Source organism: Ostrinia furnacalis, unplaced genomic scaffold (assembly GCF_004193835.3).
Source record: "Ostrinia furnacalis isolate ACB-3 unplaced genomic scaffold, ASM419383v2 OfSCF5989, whole genome shotgun sequence".
Taxonomy (NCBI): Eukaryota; Metazoa; Arthropoda; class Insecta; order Lepidoptera; family Crambidae; genus Ostrinia; species Ostrinia furnacalis.
Genome location: NW_021136228.1, coordinates 82,991 through 100,055, shown reverse-complemented (window position 1 = coordinate 100,055; position 17,065 = coordinate 82,991). Strand labels below are relative to the sequence as shown.

At 39.1% G+C, this 17,065-nt stretch overlaps 1 protein-coding gene across 1 annotated transcript in view; it reads left to right on the top strand.

The window, feature by feature from the left end:
- Positions 1–779: 779 nt before the first annotated feature.
- Positions 780–17,065, top strand: part of LOC114361758 (E3 ubiquitin-protein ligase AMFR) — a 29,136-nt gene continuing 12,850 nt past the window's right edge. Inside the window, exons 1-5 of the mRNA XM_028316911.1 lie at positions 780–1,342; positions 6,625–6,882; positions 9,857–10,009; positions 12,911–13,021; positions 16,769–16,947. Coding sequence (XP_028172712.1) covers positions 1,040–1,342; positions 6,625–6,882; positions 9,857–10,009; positions 12,911–13,021; positions 16,769–16,947 — 1,004 coding nt within the window. The 5' untranslated portion in view covers positions 780–1,039. The remainder of the gene's footprint in view (positions 1,343–6,624; positions 6,883–9,856; positions 10,010–12,910; positions 13,022–16,768; positions 16,948–17,065) is intronic.

Here is a 17,065-nt window from a genome sequence, read left to right as displayed (position 1 = left end):
GGAAAACAAGGGGAAACGAACTATTCTTCTGACGTTTCGGTTTCGGTGTCTAATTTGACAGATCAGACAGATAGATGATAGCTGTCATGCGCATGACATCAGCTTTAGAGATGTTCCTAACAAGTATAATAATTGTTTAAAATTGGTAAAATCATTTCAATTTAGTAGTAGACTCATGCATACAGATAAAACCTACCTACGTCTACGTACGACATATAGATATAAAAGTTGCTGATAACCCTTTTATTGACACATTGTCCGTAAATATCTATCCATAATTACTTTTAATAGAAATTAGAAGTATAGCCTTATTGCAGTCGTTAGGCAATGCATAAAATGCCTAAAACTTTCAGTTTATGTAAGAAATTACTATTAATTTTATACTTTGCCTTGGTATGGACCATACCGATACCGAATACAGCCGGTAATGTGTTGTTGAAATATTTTTGTTGCTTGTGTAGGGCAAAACACGTGCTTCAGGGCTAAGTAAGATGCGCGCCGTGATAAAGCTGCTATTGCGGCGTTTTATCGATTTTATCTACCGGTGCTAACATGGCTGAGTATTATTTGAACATAGCACCCCGAAAATTATCATATCATCTGTCAAAATATTATTGTGATAGACTTTTTTTTATTTATCGATTATATAAAAAAAATTGAATTACAACATTTCACATCACCAAAATATCCTTGAATGACATTTTGTTCTTTTAAATTTAATTAACGCAAAAATATCGATAACTGTACAGCTTACCTACTTATAAAAATGAAATGCTACTTAAGATTCATAGTTCAATAAACATTTCCTTTGCCATATCTTCGGTTGTCCATGTCAAACGAATAGAAAAGTCACGAGACGGCTGGAGGAATCTGTGTTGTTTTTCTTGTCTTTCGTATTTTCTATTTCAATACTATTGCGTCTGATCAACCGATATGTAATAACGCGTATCAACTCTACAATCAAATGTCATTAGTTCGAAATTGTGGTGTGATTAAAACGAGTGTTTAACGCGTTAGTATTTATTTGGATGCATGCAATATGCCTGTGACACTAGTAGACAGGTTGCCCTTGCCGAACCTCAAGGTTTATACAGCGGGAAGTGTTCTGTTGCTGTCGGTGGCTGTGTATCATGCGTTGAGTGTGACTAGTGACCCGAACTGGCGCGCCAACGCGACGCTGCAGCGGCACGAAGCCATGGATGCCGAGGGCGACGGTGAAGCGCTGAGTATGGTGCAGCCTCCGGTGGTGCCTTCGCTGGAGGCCTCCAATGCCACCAGGAACATCAGCGAGCAGTTCGTGGAGGTGATGACGTTCATGATGCAGGAGCCACTGTGTATGTGGGTGAGTGTTTTAATGTAAACAAGGATTTCTTTATGAGGTTTATTTTTTTAACACATCTGACAGAATGCTATTTCAGCATTCGAGCAAGAATAATAATGTAAAATATATTTTGTCATGATAACTCTGAAGCACTTTGGCTGTAGTTACTACTGTAAACACAGAATTAAATAAAAATGGTGCTACAATGGGCTTGGTGCCAAGTGAGAATGTAAACAGTGGGTGTTATTCATAGACAGAGAAGATGTTAAAATATTTTAGTTGCCAATTTTCTTACTTATTTGATATGTAATATTTTTAGGTGTTTTCCAATATATCATTTTGTATATTCATCATTTCTATGTGTATGTCTGTATTTATTATAAAAAATCTTTATAATCTTTTCATATTATTTTTTAACTTGACCTTCATTGGTTGGGTTTTTGTGGCGGTCAAGCTGTAGATCCTGGCTACACAGGAGTTGCAGTGGTGGGAACGAGAGGTGGGAATAGTCCCGATTATTTTTTAACTTAATTCATTACTTTTACTTATCAATTTTACTCTCAATTTGTATGAGGTGGCTGAGGTAATATTAGATTTTTTTGTTTTTTTTACCACAATTTTGTATTCATCTAACTTGAAACAGCTCAACACAGCATCAAATAAATTTCAGTGTCCTTGTACCTATATTGAGTTTTTTTTTAAAATAAATTAATTAGAAACTATTTCATTACTAACTACAACTAAAATTAAGTGTTTTTATTTAAAGCTTGCTCAAAGCATATCATATTTATATTATCAGAGTGCCCCCCAGGAAAGAGCTATTATTATTTAATTTCATATTGTTCCCAAGTTATTATTACATGATATAAATAATTATTTTATGATTGTTTTAAAATGCACAGAATAATTTCCATTCCAAAGAGACCATTCAACAATAAAATTAAGATTTTGTTTGCCAAAAAGTTTCCAATACCTATGCATGAAGATTAAATGCATTTATGTTTATGGAAAAGGTGTCTCTCTGCTGTAAAGTGTAGCCAATGTAGGGCGAAAATAGTCGCTTTCGGAATAAGTAATAAAAAAAATTGTTGCTAAATTATGTTATGCAAAATGCCGGTTTTTATGGAGTTGATGCCGAAAATTATTAAACCTTAAAATCAACAATATTCAAAAGTCGACTTTGTTTACGAACAAAAAATGCTATCGAAAGTCTACCTACTCTATATGGACTTGACATCCCTAAATTTATTTCAGGTTTTTAAAAATGCTTTTACACTTCGCAGAATAATTTATAACATAACTAGGCTACCAGTACCACTGTCTAGTGGGCACAGTAAAGTGGGCCATGCCAGTGCATAACTTATCAAAAACCACCAGAAAACCTAGTTTCAGTCACAAAATGTCTATTTTGTGGTTCAGTAAAGTAGTCACCAGTCGTTCATTGTCGTAAATATTAGCTTATACATTATTTTATGTTCTGTGCAGATTTTCCGTCATTATTTCCATATTGACTTGTTTGTTGATAATATGTTTCGCCGACTTTTATTTTTTTAAACATGTATTTTAATTACCATACCGCCTGATCAGGTAGGTGGTGTGTCATTTTTTATAACGTGAGTTCCGAACAAACGTGTGTCAGACAAACGTGACGACGTAGGCACACGAGGTTTCAAACTCAAATATGTACATAGGATTAAAACGGAGCAATTTAGGCGATCTTATGGTTAGGAAGAGCTATTTCTTCCAAGAAACACAGAAGGAGAAGAAACACACAATTCTTTGATGAATAGAAACAAATAATTCTTATGAATATCAGCAGACAAAAAACCGATACCAATAGAACACAGATTTTTTTTTATATTCGTTTCCGAAATCTGAAAGCTCGTCGCCAATTATAAAACAAAGCGCTCATTTTCGAAATTCCGCTAGAGAGCTAGAGAGATTCCGAGAGATATCGCTCAAGAATCCTTGGTCTAATTTATCCATTTAAAAAAATAAGATGAACTGGCAAGTAAGTTTAAATGTATTTCGGATATTTCACTAATGGAAGTGAAAATTAGCGTTATCATCATTCAGTCGAGAGATAGCCTCGACCATTTACTTTACGCTTATTGCGGTCTGGCGTACACGAGCAGGTGGCACTCTGTATTTTAATTGCTTTATAAGGAAATAAAGACAATCTTTCTGGAATCCTAATTAAAGCGGCAATTATAAACAAATGTGCTCGCATTAAAAGTACAGACAATAATATTGTTGCAGCTGGGCTGATCAAATTTTTCATGCCGCGGCTTCAGTCCTCTTTAAAATCAACCCTAACCGTCTGTTTCTGATATTGAAGTAAGTAGAAGATGCTATACCTAGGTCACCTTTGAAAGTCAGTTAATTGTACAAAATTCTGCAAATAAACTATACCGTCATACAGCAGTGTACAGTAATTTGTCCGGAATAGTTTGTTCAGCTGCGCCTCCGCAGCGGACAGCGATTGTTCTGCCGAGTGACATCACGCGCGACCATACGGATCCGCCACTTTACATAATAATATCAACCAGAAAACCCATCCGACACGCCAAACTGTATAATAATCCCACTTTTTGCATTCATTTGCGATAGCGTGAGTAGAAAACGACATAGATTTGATGATGGAAGAATAAACTAACGATGAAACGCTACTGACTGCTAGTGACGTATTTTTATGAAATCCATCTTTTGCGACATTATTGCCTCTCATTGTTTAGACGTGATTAGCTGTATGTAGCTGACTAGCTGGGCTGCTCTGCTAAGATCATAGTTTGTACACCACACCAGAATGAAGCTGGCTGGACCGAGCTGCGAACGTAGCCACTAAGTAGAGTCAAGAGCCTATTACCTTACTTGACTTTTTAGTCCTTTTATCCTATTATAATAGTAGGTAAGAACATTAACCCATATTTAGGTAGGTTGAAAATATCCAGCAAGGGAAACAGATAAAAGTAGGTAAACAACTTGACATGGGCAACCTTATAAAATGTGTTCGTTGCATTTTGCAGAATAATGCCAGTGTACGAGGTTAACTACTTCATAAATCAGTTTGATGAAAAATGCATAGGCTCTCAACCTTTTTAATGGCTTGAACATTATTTATACCTTTTCGGAAGCTTCTGAATTAAAAATAGATATGATAAGTATATGTACTCGATTTTTTCAGACAACAAAGGCAAGACAAACAAAAAACTAAGCACCTAAATAATTTATGCAGGATGTTAGATAGTTTACATACTAACTACGTACTTTCCGTTATGTTATCAGTGGTTTTCCAAATGTTCAAAAATTGCCTACGATTTTACTTGGTTGTTTGAATGTACAGCTCAAAGTATTGGCCATGGCGCAGGCCATAATAATTAATACACAGTCAGGTAAGTAGCAGTACTTACCTGACTGTGTATTAATATTATAATGCAAAAGTCTGTTTTACGTTTTACAGTATCTTTTGGCACAGACACGTGTTAAGAGTCCTGCATAGGTAGATCACCTATTCTTCTTCTTCTTTTCGTGTCGACAACAAACCTACACAGTGTCAGCCCAAAACTCCGCCACAAGAGTGGCGTTGAAGATCACCTATTATGTACCACAAACAAAATACGAATGGGTGGATGGAGTAAGAGTTGATTGTATCATTCGCGATACAAACTCTTGTCATTGCTTAGGTAAATGCAAAACTTTTCTCAAGATTACTTAATTTCCTATTGAAAAGGCTTCAAAAGGTTCGAGATCTAGCCATAAGTGGATAATGAGATTCCTTTGAATAATTACTTGGATCACTGCATTTAATTACACACTCTGTAAATTGGTATGTAGGTACGTAATGTTTAATGCACACATACAAGTTTATTAAGGTAACCACGATTAGTTCTAGCATAGATTACAACGCTAACGGCCTTGAATCTGTTTAAACAGTCCTGATATTTTGTGTGCACATGTGAAAATGTTAAGATGTGTCGACGTCTAACTCAATCTAAGGCAAGTCGTTGACCGCGCTCATTAACGCCGTTCATGCAACAATAATGTCAGGAAATCACTGTTCAACAGTGCATGCACGGCATTCGCCTGCCACTCGTATAGCTCTGGAAAGATTTAGAATTACAACTTCCGACTCCTTTCTGTATACCTCTAGCCTTTGCCGACCTCGATCTATTCGCTTCAGATCAATTTCTTTAGGCTTACCTTCCCTAGGGAAGGGACTCATGGGGCCTTCACTGGTCGGATAAGGTCGAAGTGTAGACACAACTTCGCTAGAGTCGGACCACGCGTACGTAACCAATTGCTTGCAAAAAAAACACTTACCATCAGGTGATCCGTCAGCTCGTTTGCCTCCTATCACATAAAAAAAACACATGCAGGAATAACATTATTGTATTAATCAATGAATATTTTTTACCGATCTGACCAGTAGGTATTAGAGCCAGACTGTTTTGCATAGATAGTATGCAACGTATCACATCAAAACAGATTATTTTTAATTTTAATCTTAAATCAGTCAATTTGGTTCCATACTGGACAGACAAAGGTTTTCTAGGTGGTTAATTTCCTTGATAATCCGCTTAGCAGCGGAAATTAAAATTCTAAAAATTTCAATGAGGATTCACATTGAATGCTATTAGTGTAGATTCGTATGCAAACTGCAGTGCGCATCTTTATGTAAAATCATCAGTTAACGAGTTATTGCACTGACAAAGTTTTCTTATCTTTAGTGGAAACTCTATTAAAATAAGTAAATGTTAGTTAACGTGTTTTTAAAGCTTATCTTTTTAATTTAGTGTGAACTAACTTTGTTTTCGTTTTCGTGCAATCTGAAGGTCGCATCGCGTTGCTCTCCCACCAAAACAAACTGTTTTAAGCAGTTCAATATTATCTTATCATTCAAGTAGTAAAATAATAATAACATTGATAATGTGCTGACGCTGTTACGTTTGTATCCCATGATAGATATTCGGTTACTTACAAATGCTATACAAATTATGAGAGACGTAATAAATGGTTCACCAAACTATGCTTAGTATAAGATAGTTGCCTGGTTTACCTTCTTTCTTTTGTCGAGCACACAGCACAGCATACATTTTTACCACCTTTTTTCACCAACATTTTTTGTATCTCTCTCAATATTTTATTCAGAAATCAGATAGGTACTAAGCTGATTTCTCTATCAAAATAAAATTACGGATTTTCCTAATGAATATTTTGTATCTTTTATAATATCCTGGCCAGACATAGGACAGGAGCTGCAAGTAAGACGAGAGGAGACGATTGAGCCGTGATGGTTGTTGCAGACCGTGATCAACATCGCGTACTGCGCGCTGGCGCTGTTCGGGCTGGCGCTGCAGCGCGCCGTGTTCGGGCGGCTGCGCGTGGGCGAGGCGCAGCGGCTCAAGGACAAGCTGTGGAACTTCGTGTTCTACAAGTTCATCTTCGTGTTCGGCGTCGTCAACGTGCAGTACATGGACGAGGTGCTGCTGTGGTGCGCCTGGTTCACGGCCGTCGGCTTCCTGCACCTGCTGGGACAGCTCTGCAAGGACAGGTTCGACTATGTGAGTATCCACACACACACTCTATTATATTCCAAAATTTAAGACTCTATGGTTGAGGATTCCGGGTGAAGTTCGCTTCTACCTTCGGACTATTCATCACTTTCCATCAGGTGAGATGCTGGCCAAGAGCTTCCTCGTTGCGGTTAAAAACAAAGTTAAATGACACGTCGAGCCATAATCAGACTTACTTACATCATTTGATTGAAGATCAGAATTTCCTCTAGGCAACTTTTTTGGTGTTAACAGCACCATCGTTTTAGCTACTGTTTTACAGGAAGGGTTTTGTTTGACCCTTTCGCGACTCCACGCGAAACAATAAGATAGCCGTGAACTTTTTCACTCATTGAACTTCAACCCACGTTGAGACATTGTACATTTTGCTAAGAAAATTTGAATAATATGCTTAGTACAGCTTAAGCTTAGACGTGGAAAAGGTTTACTGAAATCTGATTATTGAATCTGCTGGATCAACAAAATGAAGTTTATGTAAATAGTTCACATTGCAAAATTCTTGGCGTTTGCTTCGGTTTTCTTCATCAGCCACCATACTTGTTAGTTATTATTAGTCTTTCGGTTTCAAAGGAGTATTTTTGGTGTTTAATTATCATCATCATTATTATCGCTAACCGCTCTGTACTCTTCTTATTCATCATTAGATAATGCCAGCGCATGTGGTTGGTTATTTGCCCAAAGTTGTAGTACCTATACTTTCTCTTTAAAAGTGTCTTTTTTTTCAAGTTCTTTTAACACCTTATGAATGCAGATTTTTAAAAAGTGGCGGTCATTTTCGGCTTATTTGTGACAGTTTTTATCGATGACATACTTACTTACTGCATTTTATCGTTTGCCTTAAACGTGATGATTAATTCTTAACTAATTAACATGCTGTTTTAAAAATTTCAATATTTTAATTCGATAGCTGGTTATTTTCAAGCCACAAGTTGCGGAAACAAGTGAATTGTTGATGTTGGTCATGTTAATTTGCATGCGCTAATAAGGGCTGCAGCGATAGCATCGTATAGCGTGGCCGCGGCTATTCTCGGCCACAACACTGTGAGTCACCACCACTGCCCGCGGCTCGGAGAAAGTTAAACAACTTTAACAGCTGTTCTGTTGTTATGATGCACCCGAGTCAGAGTACTGACTGTTATTACAATTTATTTATTTATTTATTTCTCTGTAGGTATCAACATATTTGCTAGTTAGACAATGGGTTGCGTTGCGTTCCATGTTGTTGTTATGTGCTCTATCACATCTTTACGTAGGTATTTAATCTTTGGGTCTTAAATATTTTTTGTTGCGTCAGTAGTCTGTTATGCATAGTTCAATGATGTTTCAATGATTTTTTGTTGACATCTATTGCGCACTCGACACCATGTTTTACATGGAGGTTTGGTCTTTGGATGACGTGGATCAATCGGCGAGCAAGTCACTGAACTTGAAAGATGAGTACAAGTGACGTGTGCCATAACACGGCGTGCCACGTCACGAGCGAGCGGGCCGCTTCGCGTGACTCACGGGTGGTGTGATGTTGTCTACTCGATAAACTTGCTACCGCCTTGGTGACTTCGCCTTCGCAGGGACTTTGAAACATACTATTTCCCTGACCGTTATCGATCGATCTGTGTGTGATTGTAATATTCCTATTGCATAAGTTTCAACTTTCCCAAGTAACTTGTTTGCACCTAGTTTATTGCTCGACTTTCAAAGCTTCTGTCAGGGTGTAGGTGCTTGGCGAACTTGCTTTGAGATGTTATTCTGTTCTGAATGTAATTCGTCATAAATTAATGACTCGTTTGACCTCTTACTTTGCCTACTTTATTTCTTTTGCGAGATAATAAATGTCCTTTTAAATTAAAATCGTCATTGGACTCAAAGAAGGAAAAGCAATAAACATTGCTTTTCCTTCTTTGAGTCCAATGACGGTACGGTTATTTTCCCGAGACATACGCCTTGATAAGTTCTTTATATGCAAACGACGGACCTAAGTAGGTGTATAAAATGCAAATATGAAAAATCAATTTACGTTGCAAATTAACGGACCGCTGTTTATTTGAATGGGAATCGATTCTGAAGCCATTTATAGCGAGCGAGCAGGTACCTGCTGTATCGAATCGTGTTATTTGAACTACGTTAACCAAACACGTCACGCAGATGGTGTAACTTGCATATTGAAATTCTTTTAATATTCGATGCTAAATACCGCAATCCAAAAAATATTAGTATTTGCGAGGCGTAAAAGTGGAATCTGTACTTGTTCTTTCAACTGAAAAAACATGTTTGTGACAAAAGACATGCAAAACTATACAAGTACCTATTGAATTATGCCTCGTTAGTTTGTCAAAAACAACGCAAGCCTGTGCTTGAAACAGAACTATAGGTAGCTAATCTGGCAATTCTATGTTTTCTGAATGTGTTGATTTGATTGAATGTAAAATTACGTTTAAAACTTTTTTCTCAATAAAACTAACAATTATGAATAAAGCATGTAGGTACCTATTCCTGCTTACTTACATTACAACTCTACCTTGAACTAGATATTCAAGAAAAACACGGGTGGGGCACATAGCTCGTAGCCTCGTAGAGCTGATAGCTGTTGGAACAGAAAAGTTCTCGAGTGACTGGCGACCACAGGCCGAAAGACGTAGCGCAGGCCTCCCACTAGGTGAACCGACGATCTCTTGAAGGTCGCGGGAAGTACATACCTGGATGCGGGCAGCGCGGGACCGAGGTCGTTATGGAAATCCTTGGGGAAGGCTTTTATCCAGTAGTGGCTGTCATTTGGTTGTAACGTAACGAACAATCGAAGGAACTAATTTAAACAGTTTTGATAATTGAAACGGTTCCTGGTTTGGCATTTACGTTATTATAGCGAATGTTTTGTTTCGTAAAAAGTTTTGATAATTGAATTGGTTTACGACTGGTTCCTGGTTTGGCATTTACGTTATTATAGCGATTATTTTATTTCCTGCAGCTGTCGTCATCGCCCAACACGGGCAAGTGGGCGCACGCGCGGCTGCTGGCGCTGCTGGGCGGCATCCACGTGGCGTGCGGCGCGCTGCTGGCGGCCGCCGCGGCCTGGGGGCTGCCCGCCGGCCGCGATACCTTCGCCTTCATGTGCGCGGAGGTAAGCCCGCCCTGTACTATCGCCCACAGTTCCAGCTATAGTCGCTTTATAGGGACAAGGATTAGAACAAAGAACTTGTAGGGAATCAAGCATTGCGCGCGGCAGACGCAGTTCCGCGCGCATCTCCCGCGATTCGGCCAGTTATAACCGGAAGGTTGGAATGGCCATTGGTGGTGGTGTGGTGGGTTGTCCCTTTCAGTTCCAGCTATAGATCGTTCCATATTCAAAGACACGCCCCACCGTTCTTCCGCTAATGTTTGAGTGTTTCGGTCCATAAGTCCACACGCACACTAATTAATTATGCTCGGATCAAACTGCCCGCACCCCGCGCTTCCCTCGACCAAAAATTGGTGGGGCGCGTCTTCGTGGATGGAATTTCCGGTCATGTCGTCTCATTCTATCGTAAAGAATCACCATTTGATGAGAGCGAGAGAAAAAATGGAAATGGGTAGCTGAAACTGTGGCCGATAGTACAACCCGGTCGAGTTGACTGCGCACCTAGCAGCTGTGACGTCACATCGTCGCTCTGGACGGGGCGAATGCGGGGAGATGTGCGGGTGAGTGTTAGGGAGTCGCATTCCAGCGAGATGCGCAGTTAACTCGACCGGGTTGTAGTTTTTTTTTAATTGTATTTTATTGACAAAACCAACAGCGTATTAAAATTTGTTTGCCGCTTTATTTTCGATCAAGGGCTCATAAAGTAGAGCAAATGCGGTAATACGCCACACAATCCGTGGGCAGTGCCTGCTTATCCAATGACGCCCACGCTCCGCGTTCCGTCGGGCCGTAATAAATACGTTTCCATTTGTGGATGTAATAAAATAAAGCCCGGTTGCTATTATTGTGTAACATCAAATGATGTTTACATTTCGGTCGACAACAATGACCATTAATTAATAACATTTTTATTGTTACTCTTCGTTACCTCGTAAAGATAATTGCGATCATTAAAACAATTTCACAGCTACCAACCAGTAATTATGTACGTTTATCAGTTACTGCACTAGGAGGATTCTGTTTTTTCTTCGTCATATTTCTATATGAAAACCTTGTGATTGACAGCAATTTCGAATGATAATAAATGTCTCTTGTCAATCGTCATCTTGGGAGGTTTTGTTTTTGTTATTCAACACTTGTTAGTCAGTGAGAGCATCAGTGAGCGCCTCGCACCTCTCACATTCTCTATCAACGCTTATAATATCACTGTGCAATCATAATAACCGGGCCCGAGAAAGTGTTTACCTTTCTAACAAGATGACGTCACATGTCATAATACCACTTAACAAATAATTCATGACGTCACAATGTGGACAGGACAGTTCTTCAATGATGTTATGATTTCGTGACTGCCAAAAGTAATAGAAGGAAATGGAACATGATAATTAAAAATATCTATGTCAGTTGATATGGAGGTTATCCGATAAAGTTAATGTTTATTTATTGGCCTAATGTGATAATAGCGATATCTGCTGATACATAATGTTAGTAAATAGTAAATACCATCAGGTGAGTGAGATACAGGCCAAAAGCTTCCTCGTTGTGGATAAAAAAAAAGTACTTCAATACTGAATGATTCAGGACTATCAAAATTATGATTGTTACTTGGATCCTATAATTTGATTATGTTATACACATACCCCTTATTGTGCCTAGAGGGAATTAGTTATTGCGCGCTCATTTATATGAACTTTGTCCAAAACCTACTTAATTAATTGTTATTATCAGATTTATCAGAGCTGGGAAATACCGGCACGGGACTTTGGCCGATTCAAATCGAAAATGCCATCTACTGATTCATGATGATGATGATTAGCAGTATTAATACCGATAAAGTCATCGATTCGCGAATGTTCGAGAAGTCTAAGAGAAAGTTATGTGTTCGCGAGCCGTCCACTTCGCACAGGAATCCTGTTTGCTGTTGTTGCACACCGAATTATTTAGCCGCCGATGGTCAGGTTACCGACAGTCGCCCATTGTTGCTGTTTATTCACACATTTTACATATTTTGTCGTCCGTCCAAATAAGTTATTTACAGAACAATGTTTCAATAAATGCAAAGATCTGAGTAAACTAGAGTATACCCGCGAAATAGAGACACATCTGGACCTCTAGACTCTGGAGACATTTCCAGGAAATGAAAAGTCTCGTGAATTTCGTAATCGCTACTTTTTTTCGGTTTAAAAACATGTTGTAGGTATATGCGATTTTCTCGTATCGCATATTATCTACTCAGACTGGCATCTGGCCAACATCTAGATACCCTGAAAATTTTGTAAGCTGCATTATTCTCATTTCGCTGCAACTTGACCTTTTCGATACTGCGGTGAACGCGGTTTCCACCAGTCCTTTATTTATTTATGTCTTATAGGTAAAATAGGTAAATTAATGTAACATAGGTGACCGTTTAGTTACTTAGTATCTTTTCTAGCAGCCTCTAATCGTATCTGCGGGGTTACTCCGAAAAACGATAACCAAAGTTTCGAATGTAGCAATCCCTCTCACGCAAAGAGAGATGCCAGCATGAGCGACGGTGACATAAACGGACCGTAAACGGTGTTTCGGAGTAGCCCTGTTAAGTCTCAGGTAGATGCTTCCAGGCAGATTTATATTAACCGGCAGACAGTGGTGACTGAGTTTGTTGCGGCGCTTCTTCTCAGCACTTGCCAAATGTTGGTCTCGAAGTGCTGGTAGGGTAAAAAGATTATGAGACATGTAGAGGCTCCTTAAGAGCAAAATGACGATTTGTAAGAACTATTTATTAGTCTAAACAAATAAAGAAATTTTGACTTTGACTTTGACTTTGACTTTGAGATGTTTTATGTGCTCTATGATGATTTCTGCGTATGCCTGTCCCTTGTGTAAATTTCGTGGCTTTTCCTGACAACATGGCCTTGCCCGCAGTGCTTGCTGGTGCTGACGAGCGCGCTGCACGTGGTGGCGCGGTACGCGCTGCAGGCCGCCGGCGCCGACGCGGCCGGCCCGCTCGCCTACTACACGCACCTCGTCTTCGACGTGAGTTTGACAAACTTTATTGTAAAATAACACCTATCACAACTACATAAGGTGACACGATGTTGATGTCGAGCTTGACTGCACTGTCGTCCGTGCCGTCTTGTTAGCTGGCACTTGCCTTATCGGCTTCACCGAACAGCGAGAGCAGAAAACACTCACTAAACACGTAGTCTAAAAATGTATGAGAATGACATTATCTCAATCGATTTTTCACTGAATGATAGCTCTGAAGCTGGTAGGAACCAGAAGTGTATTATAGGTCTAGTAGCTCTAAGAAAAACATTTCGAACATTTTATTTATTTATGAATGTTCATTCGATATTGTCTATTCCAAATGTTCAAGCACTTCAGGGTGTTCCTAAATACAATATCACATTAAGAGGTCATACGCGAGCAAATCCTACTCTACTGACGATTTCCGTTTGAACTATAAATTTCTATGTCCAATTCAAATTAGTTTGCATTAATGTCCTCAAAAACATATCGAAAAATAATTGGAAATATGCATTTTAAAAGGTATCTTTCTTACCTATAAAGATAAGTAAAGAGCCGTAGATTACATAGATATGATAATGTCGACCACACTGGGCGTCATGCTGACTGTTTGAGCGAGTTAGAGCAAAGGTTACGCGTGTTCCGGGTCAGGCAGGTTTATTTGTAACAACGATAATATCTACAGATAATTGACCGAACTGTGAAATCAAAAAACGACCATTAACCTACTGACTGAATGCCTAAAATAAAAACGTTCTCGGCTTATCTCGACGGTGTGATTCAGTTCATGCTAAATTAAAGTAAGTACAGATAAGAACACCTCATCATGATAGGAAACCTTGAGTTTGAAACGGCAATTCTTAAATCTTGTACCATAAATGTCAGCACTCGCTAGACGTTGTCGAATGCATCACACTGTTTTTATTATGTTAGTGAAGAATCTGACAAATGTAGCAAATTAAATAAAAACTTGTATGTCGCCCATTCTGTACATATTCGCTGCATTTCGACAGATAGAGCTATGACAAAACTATATTTATCTTCTTCGCTGTAAGTTAACGTTTCATCCAAAGAGCAAAACGTCTTTTTAACCAACTTCAACAAAAGGAGGAGGTTCTCTATTTGGTTGGTATTTTTAACAAAGTTTAAAAAGAAGCGGACTTACAAAACGTCATTAATACTTTTGTAATGTAATGCACCAATAAACAATGGCATTGAATACAAAGGGTGTGCGTAATAGATAACAATGCTCGTTGTTTTTCTTAAGCCTAAGTAAGTATTAAGGTTTTCACACTACAACGTCTACAAGTGGTACGGGTGAAATGACACCTTTTTATTTTCATTGTATTAACTACAGAATTAAAGAAAACACAATGCTCCTTATAGTCCAGTCAATAAAGCATTATAGATGGAAATCCGTGGAACACAATTTCTGACTTCGGGACTTTATTTAGACTAGTTAGGAGGTGAACATAGCAAAAGTCCCCGCCCTTAGCCCTTGAGCCGGCGGGGTGAGGGGGGTTTAAAGGTACTACTTTTCGGTTTTTCGCTTAATCCTCGGAAACTATGCGTCCTAGTGACATGACTACTATGAACCAAAAAAAGCTTATTCAATTTGCTACAGGTGAGATACTCAAGTTTTTCTATATCTTGTATAGTTTTTGCGGAAACTGCTCTAGAATGTCTGTAATATTAAAATTTTTATTTTTGTCTTACATGTTCCCATCAGGAGAAAATCGACTAAATCAACATTGAGCAAATATTTTAGACATGCGGAAGCATGTTAAGCCTAGTTCCAGGGAAGGGACTGCACTGTGCGTATATTTAGACGAATCAATTGGAGCCACTTTAGACTCCTCATCACTCAAAAACTACTGTGCGTTAACACTTCAAATTTGGCTCATGTGTTGAGATTTGCAAGATAAACATAAGCTTCAAATTTCATAAATATACCTCAAACGGTTCTTTAGGTATTGACGTCCAAAAATCTACATATCTGACCTATAGACCAAATTCTAACAACTTCCAGATGACCTAGAAGGTTTAAATTTGGCATCCAGATAGGTAGATGTGTAAATACAAAGTACCAAATAAAAAACCAGTAAATTTTAACATTTCACAGGTGATAGATAGATTTCAGTGTTCTAAATGTCGATTTTTGAACGTCAATATCTAAATAACCGTTTGAGGTATATTTATGAAATTTGAAGCTGATTTTTATCTTGCAAGTCTCAACACATGAGCCAATTTTGAAGTGTTAACGCACAGTAGTTTTTGAGTGATGAGGAGTCAAAAGTGGCTCCAATTGGGTCGTCTAAATATACGCTCGGTGCAGTCCCTTCCCTGGAACTAGGTTTAACATGCTCCTGCATGTCTAAAATGTTTACTTAATGTTGATTTAGTCGATTTTCTCCTGATGGGAACATGTAAGACAAAAATAAAATTTCCAATATTACAGACCTTCTAGAGCCTATGCCGTGAAAACTATAAAAGATATAGAAAAACTTGACTGTCTTACCTGTAGCAAATTGAATAAGCTTTTTTTGGTTCATAGCAGTCATGTCACTAGGACGCATAGTTTCCGAGGATTAAGCGAAAAACCGAAAAGTAGTACCTTTAAACCCCCCTCTCCCCGCCGGCTCAAGGGCTAAGGGCGGGGACTTTTGCTATGTTCACCTCCTAACTAGTCTTAATAAAGTCCCGAGGTCAGAAATTGTGTTCCACGGATTTCTCTCTACACCGTCGTTAAAGCATTCATTGACTGGACTATTAATGATCTACTAAACGTTTTCATTCCGTTAACGTTTTGTTTTTTAATCTTAATTAATTAAAAAAACAGTTATTGGTGGTATTTGTGGTAAGATTAACCTACAATGACTAATGCTTAAGGGAGGTAAACGAAATATAGGAAGTTCTACTTACAAACTATACATTGGATACCTATGCATACATTTGTGATTCGGTCTACAAGGCATCGTGACATGGTTAAATATTAGGCGGAACATTTCAATGATCTCAGGAATGCGAGAGAATAGTTTTTAAAATTGGACTGATTTGGTCAAGGTCAATAATTGCGCGGTAGAAGACTTTATTTAACAAAATGAAGCAGGAGTCTCTCACAGAGAGCATGAATAAAACAATTTTCGACCTTTGGACAACAGTCAATATGCATGAATTTTTAATCACAGAAGTTTGTGATTCTATTTAATTTGAGCTGTATTTTTGAGTTTTTATGTAACTTAAATGTTACTTGAATGTCACTTACAGTACCACTTAGGTTGAAGGCTTTACAGGCAGAGATGTTTTGATTGTAGTTTTATTTCAATAGAACTGGTATTCGGTCTTCAGATGTTATTATTTATCAATTCTTTTACAGCTCATTGCGGACCACTGTATTTAATTTTGCATCTTTCGGCGCCACTGTAGAGCTTACTCTAGACTGTAGAGTAGTCTCTTCCTTAGAAGACCTTTTCATTCCCTAGTGGCGCCAACTAATGAGTGAATGAGCGCAAATACAGTAGCTCATTGACTGGTAGTGTCACTGTAACCCCCCCTATTGGCTGATGCCGCGTGTCGTGTCGTCTTTACGTAGTTGCTAACGTGTACACAGTCAGCTTCGAATAGTTCGTGACACCCAAAGTGGCTATAAGTTGACAACACCAGCTTATTCCAAGTGTAACAAAGACGTGTTGCGAACTGACCACTTTGGGTGTCACGGAGTATTTGACGCTGACTGCATGTCTGTATGCGCAGGCGACGTCGCTGGTGGTGGAGCTGGCGCACGTGGCGCACATGGTGGTGTACAGCAACATGCTGGTGTCGCTGGCGTCGCTGGTGCTGCTGCTGCAGCTGCGGCACCTGCTGCACGAGCTGCAGGCGCGCGTGCGCCGCCACCGCCTCTACGCCGCGCTGGCGCACCACATGCACGCCAAGTGAGCCCTCATGTGTACAGCAACATGCTGGTGTCGCTGGCGTCGCTGGTGCTGCTGCTGCAGCTGCGGCACCTGCTGCACGAGCTGCAGGCGCGCGTGCGCCGCCACCGCCTCTACG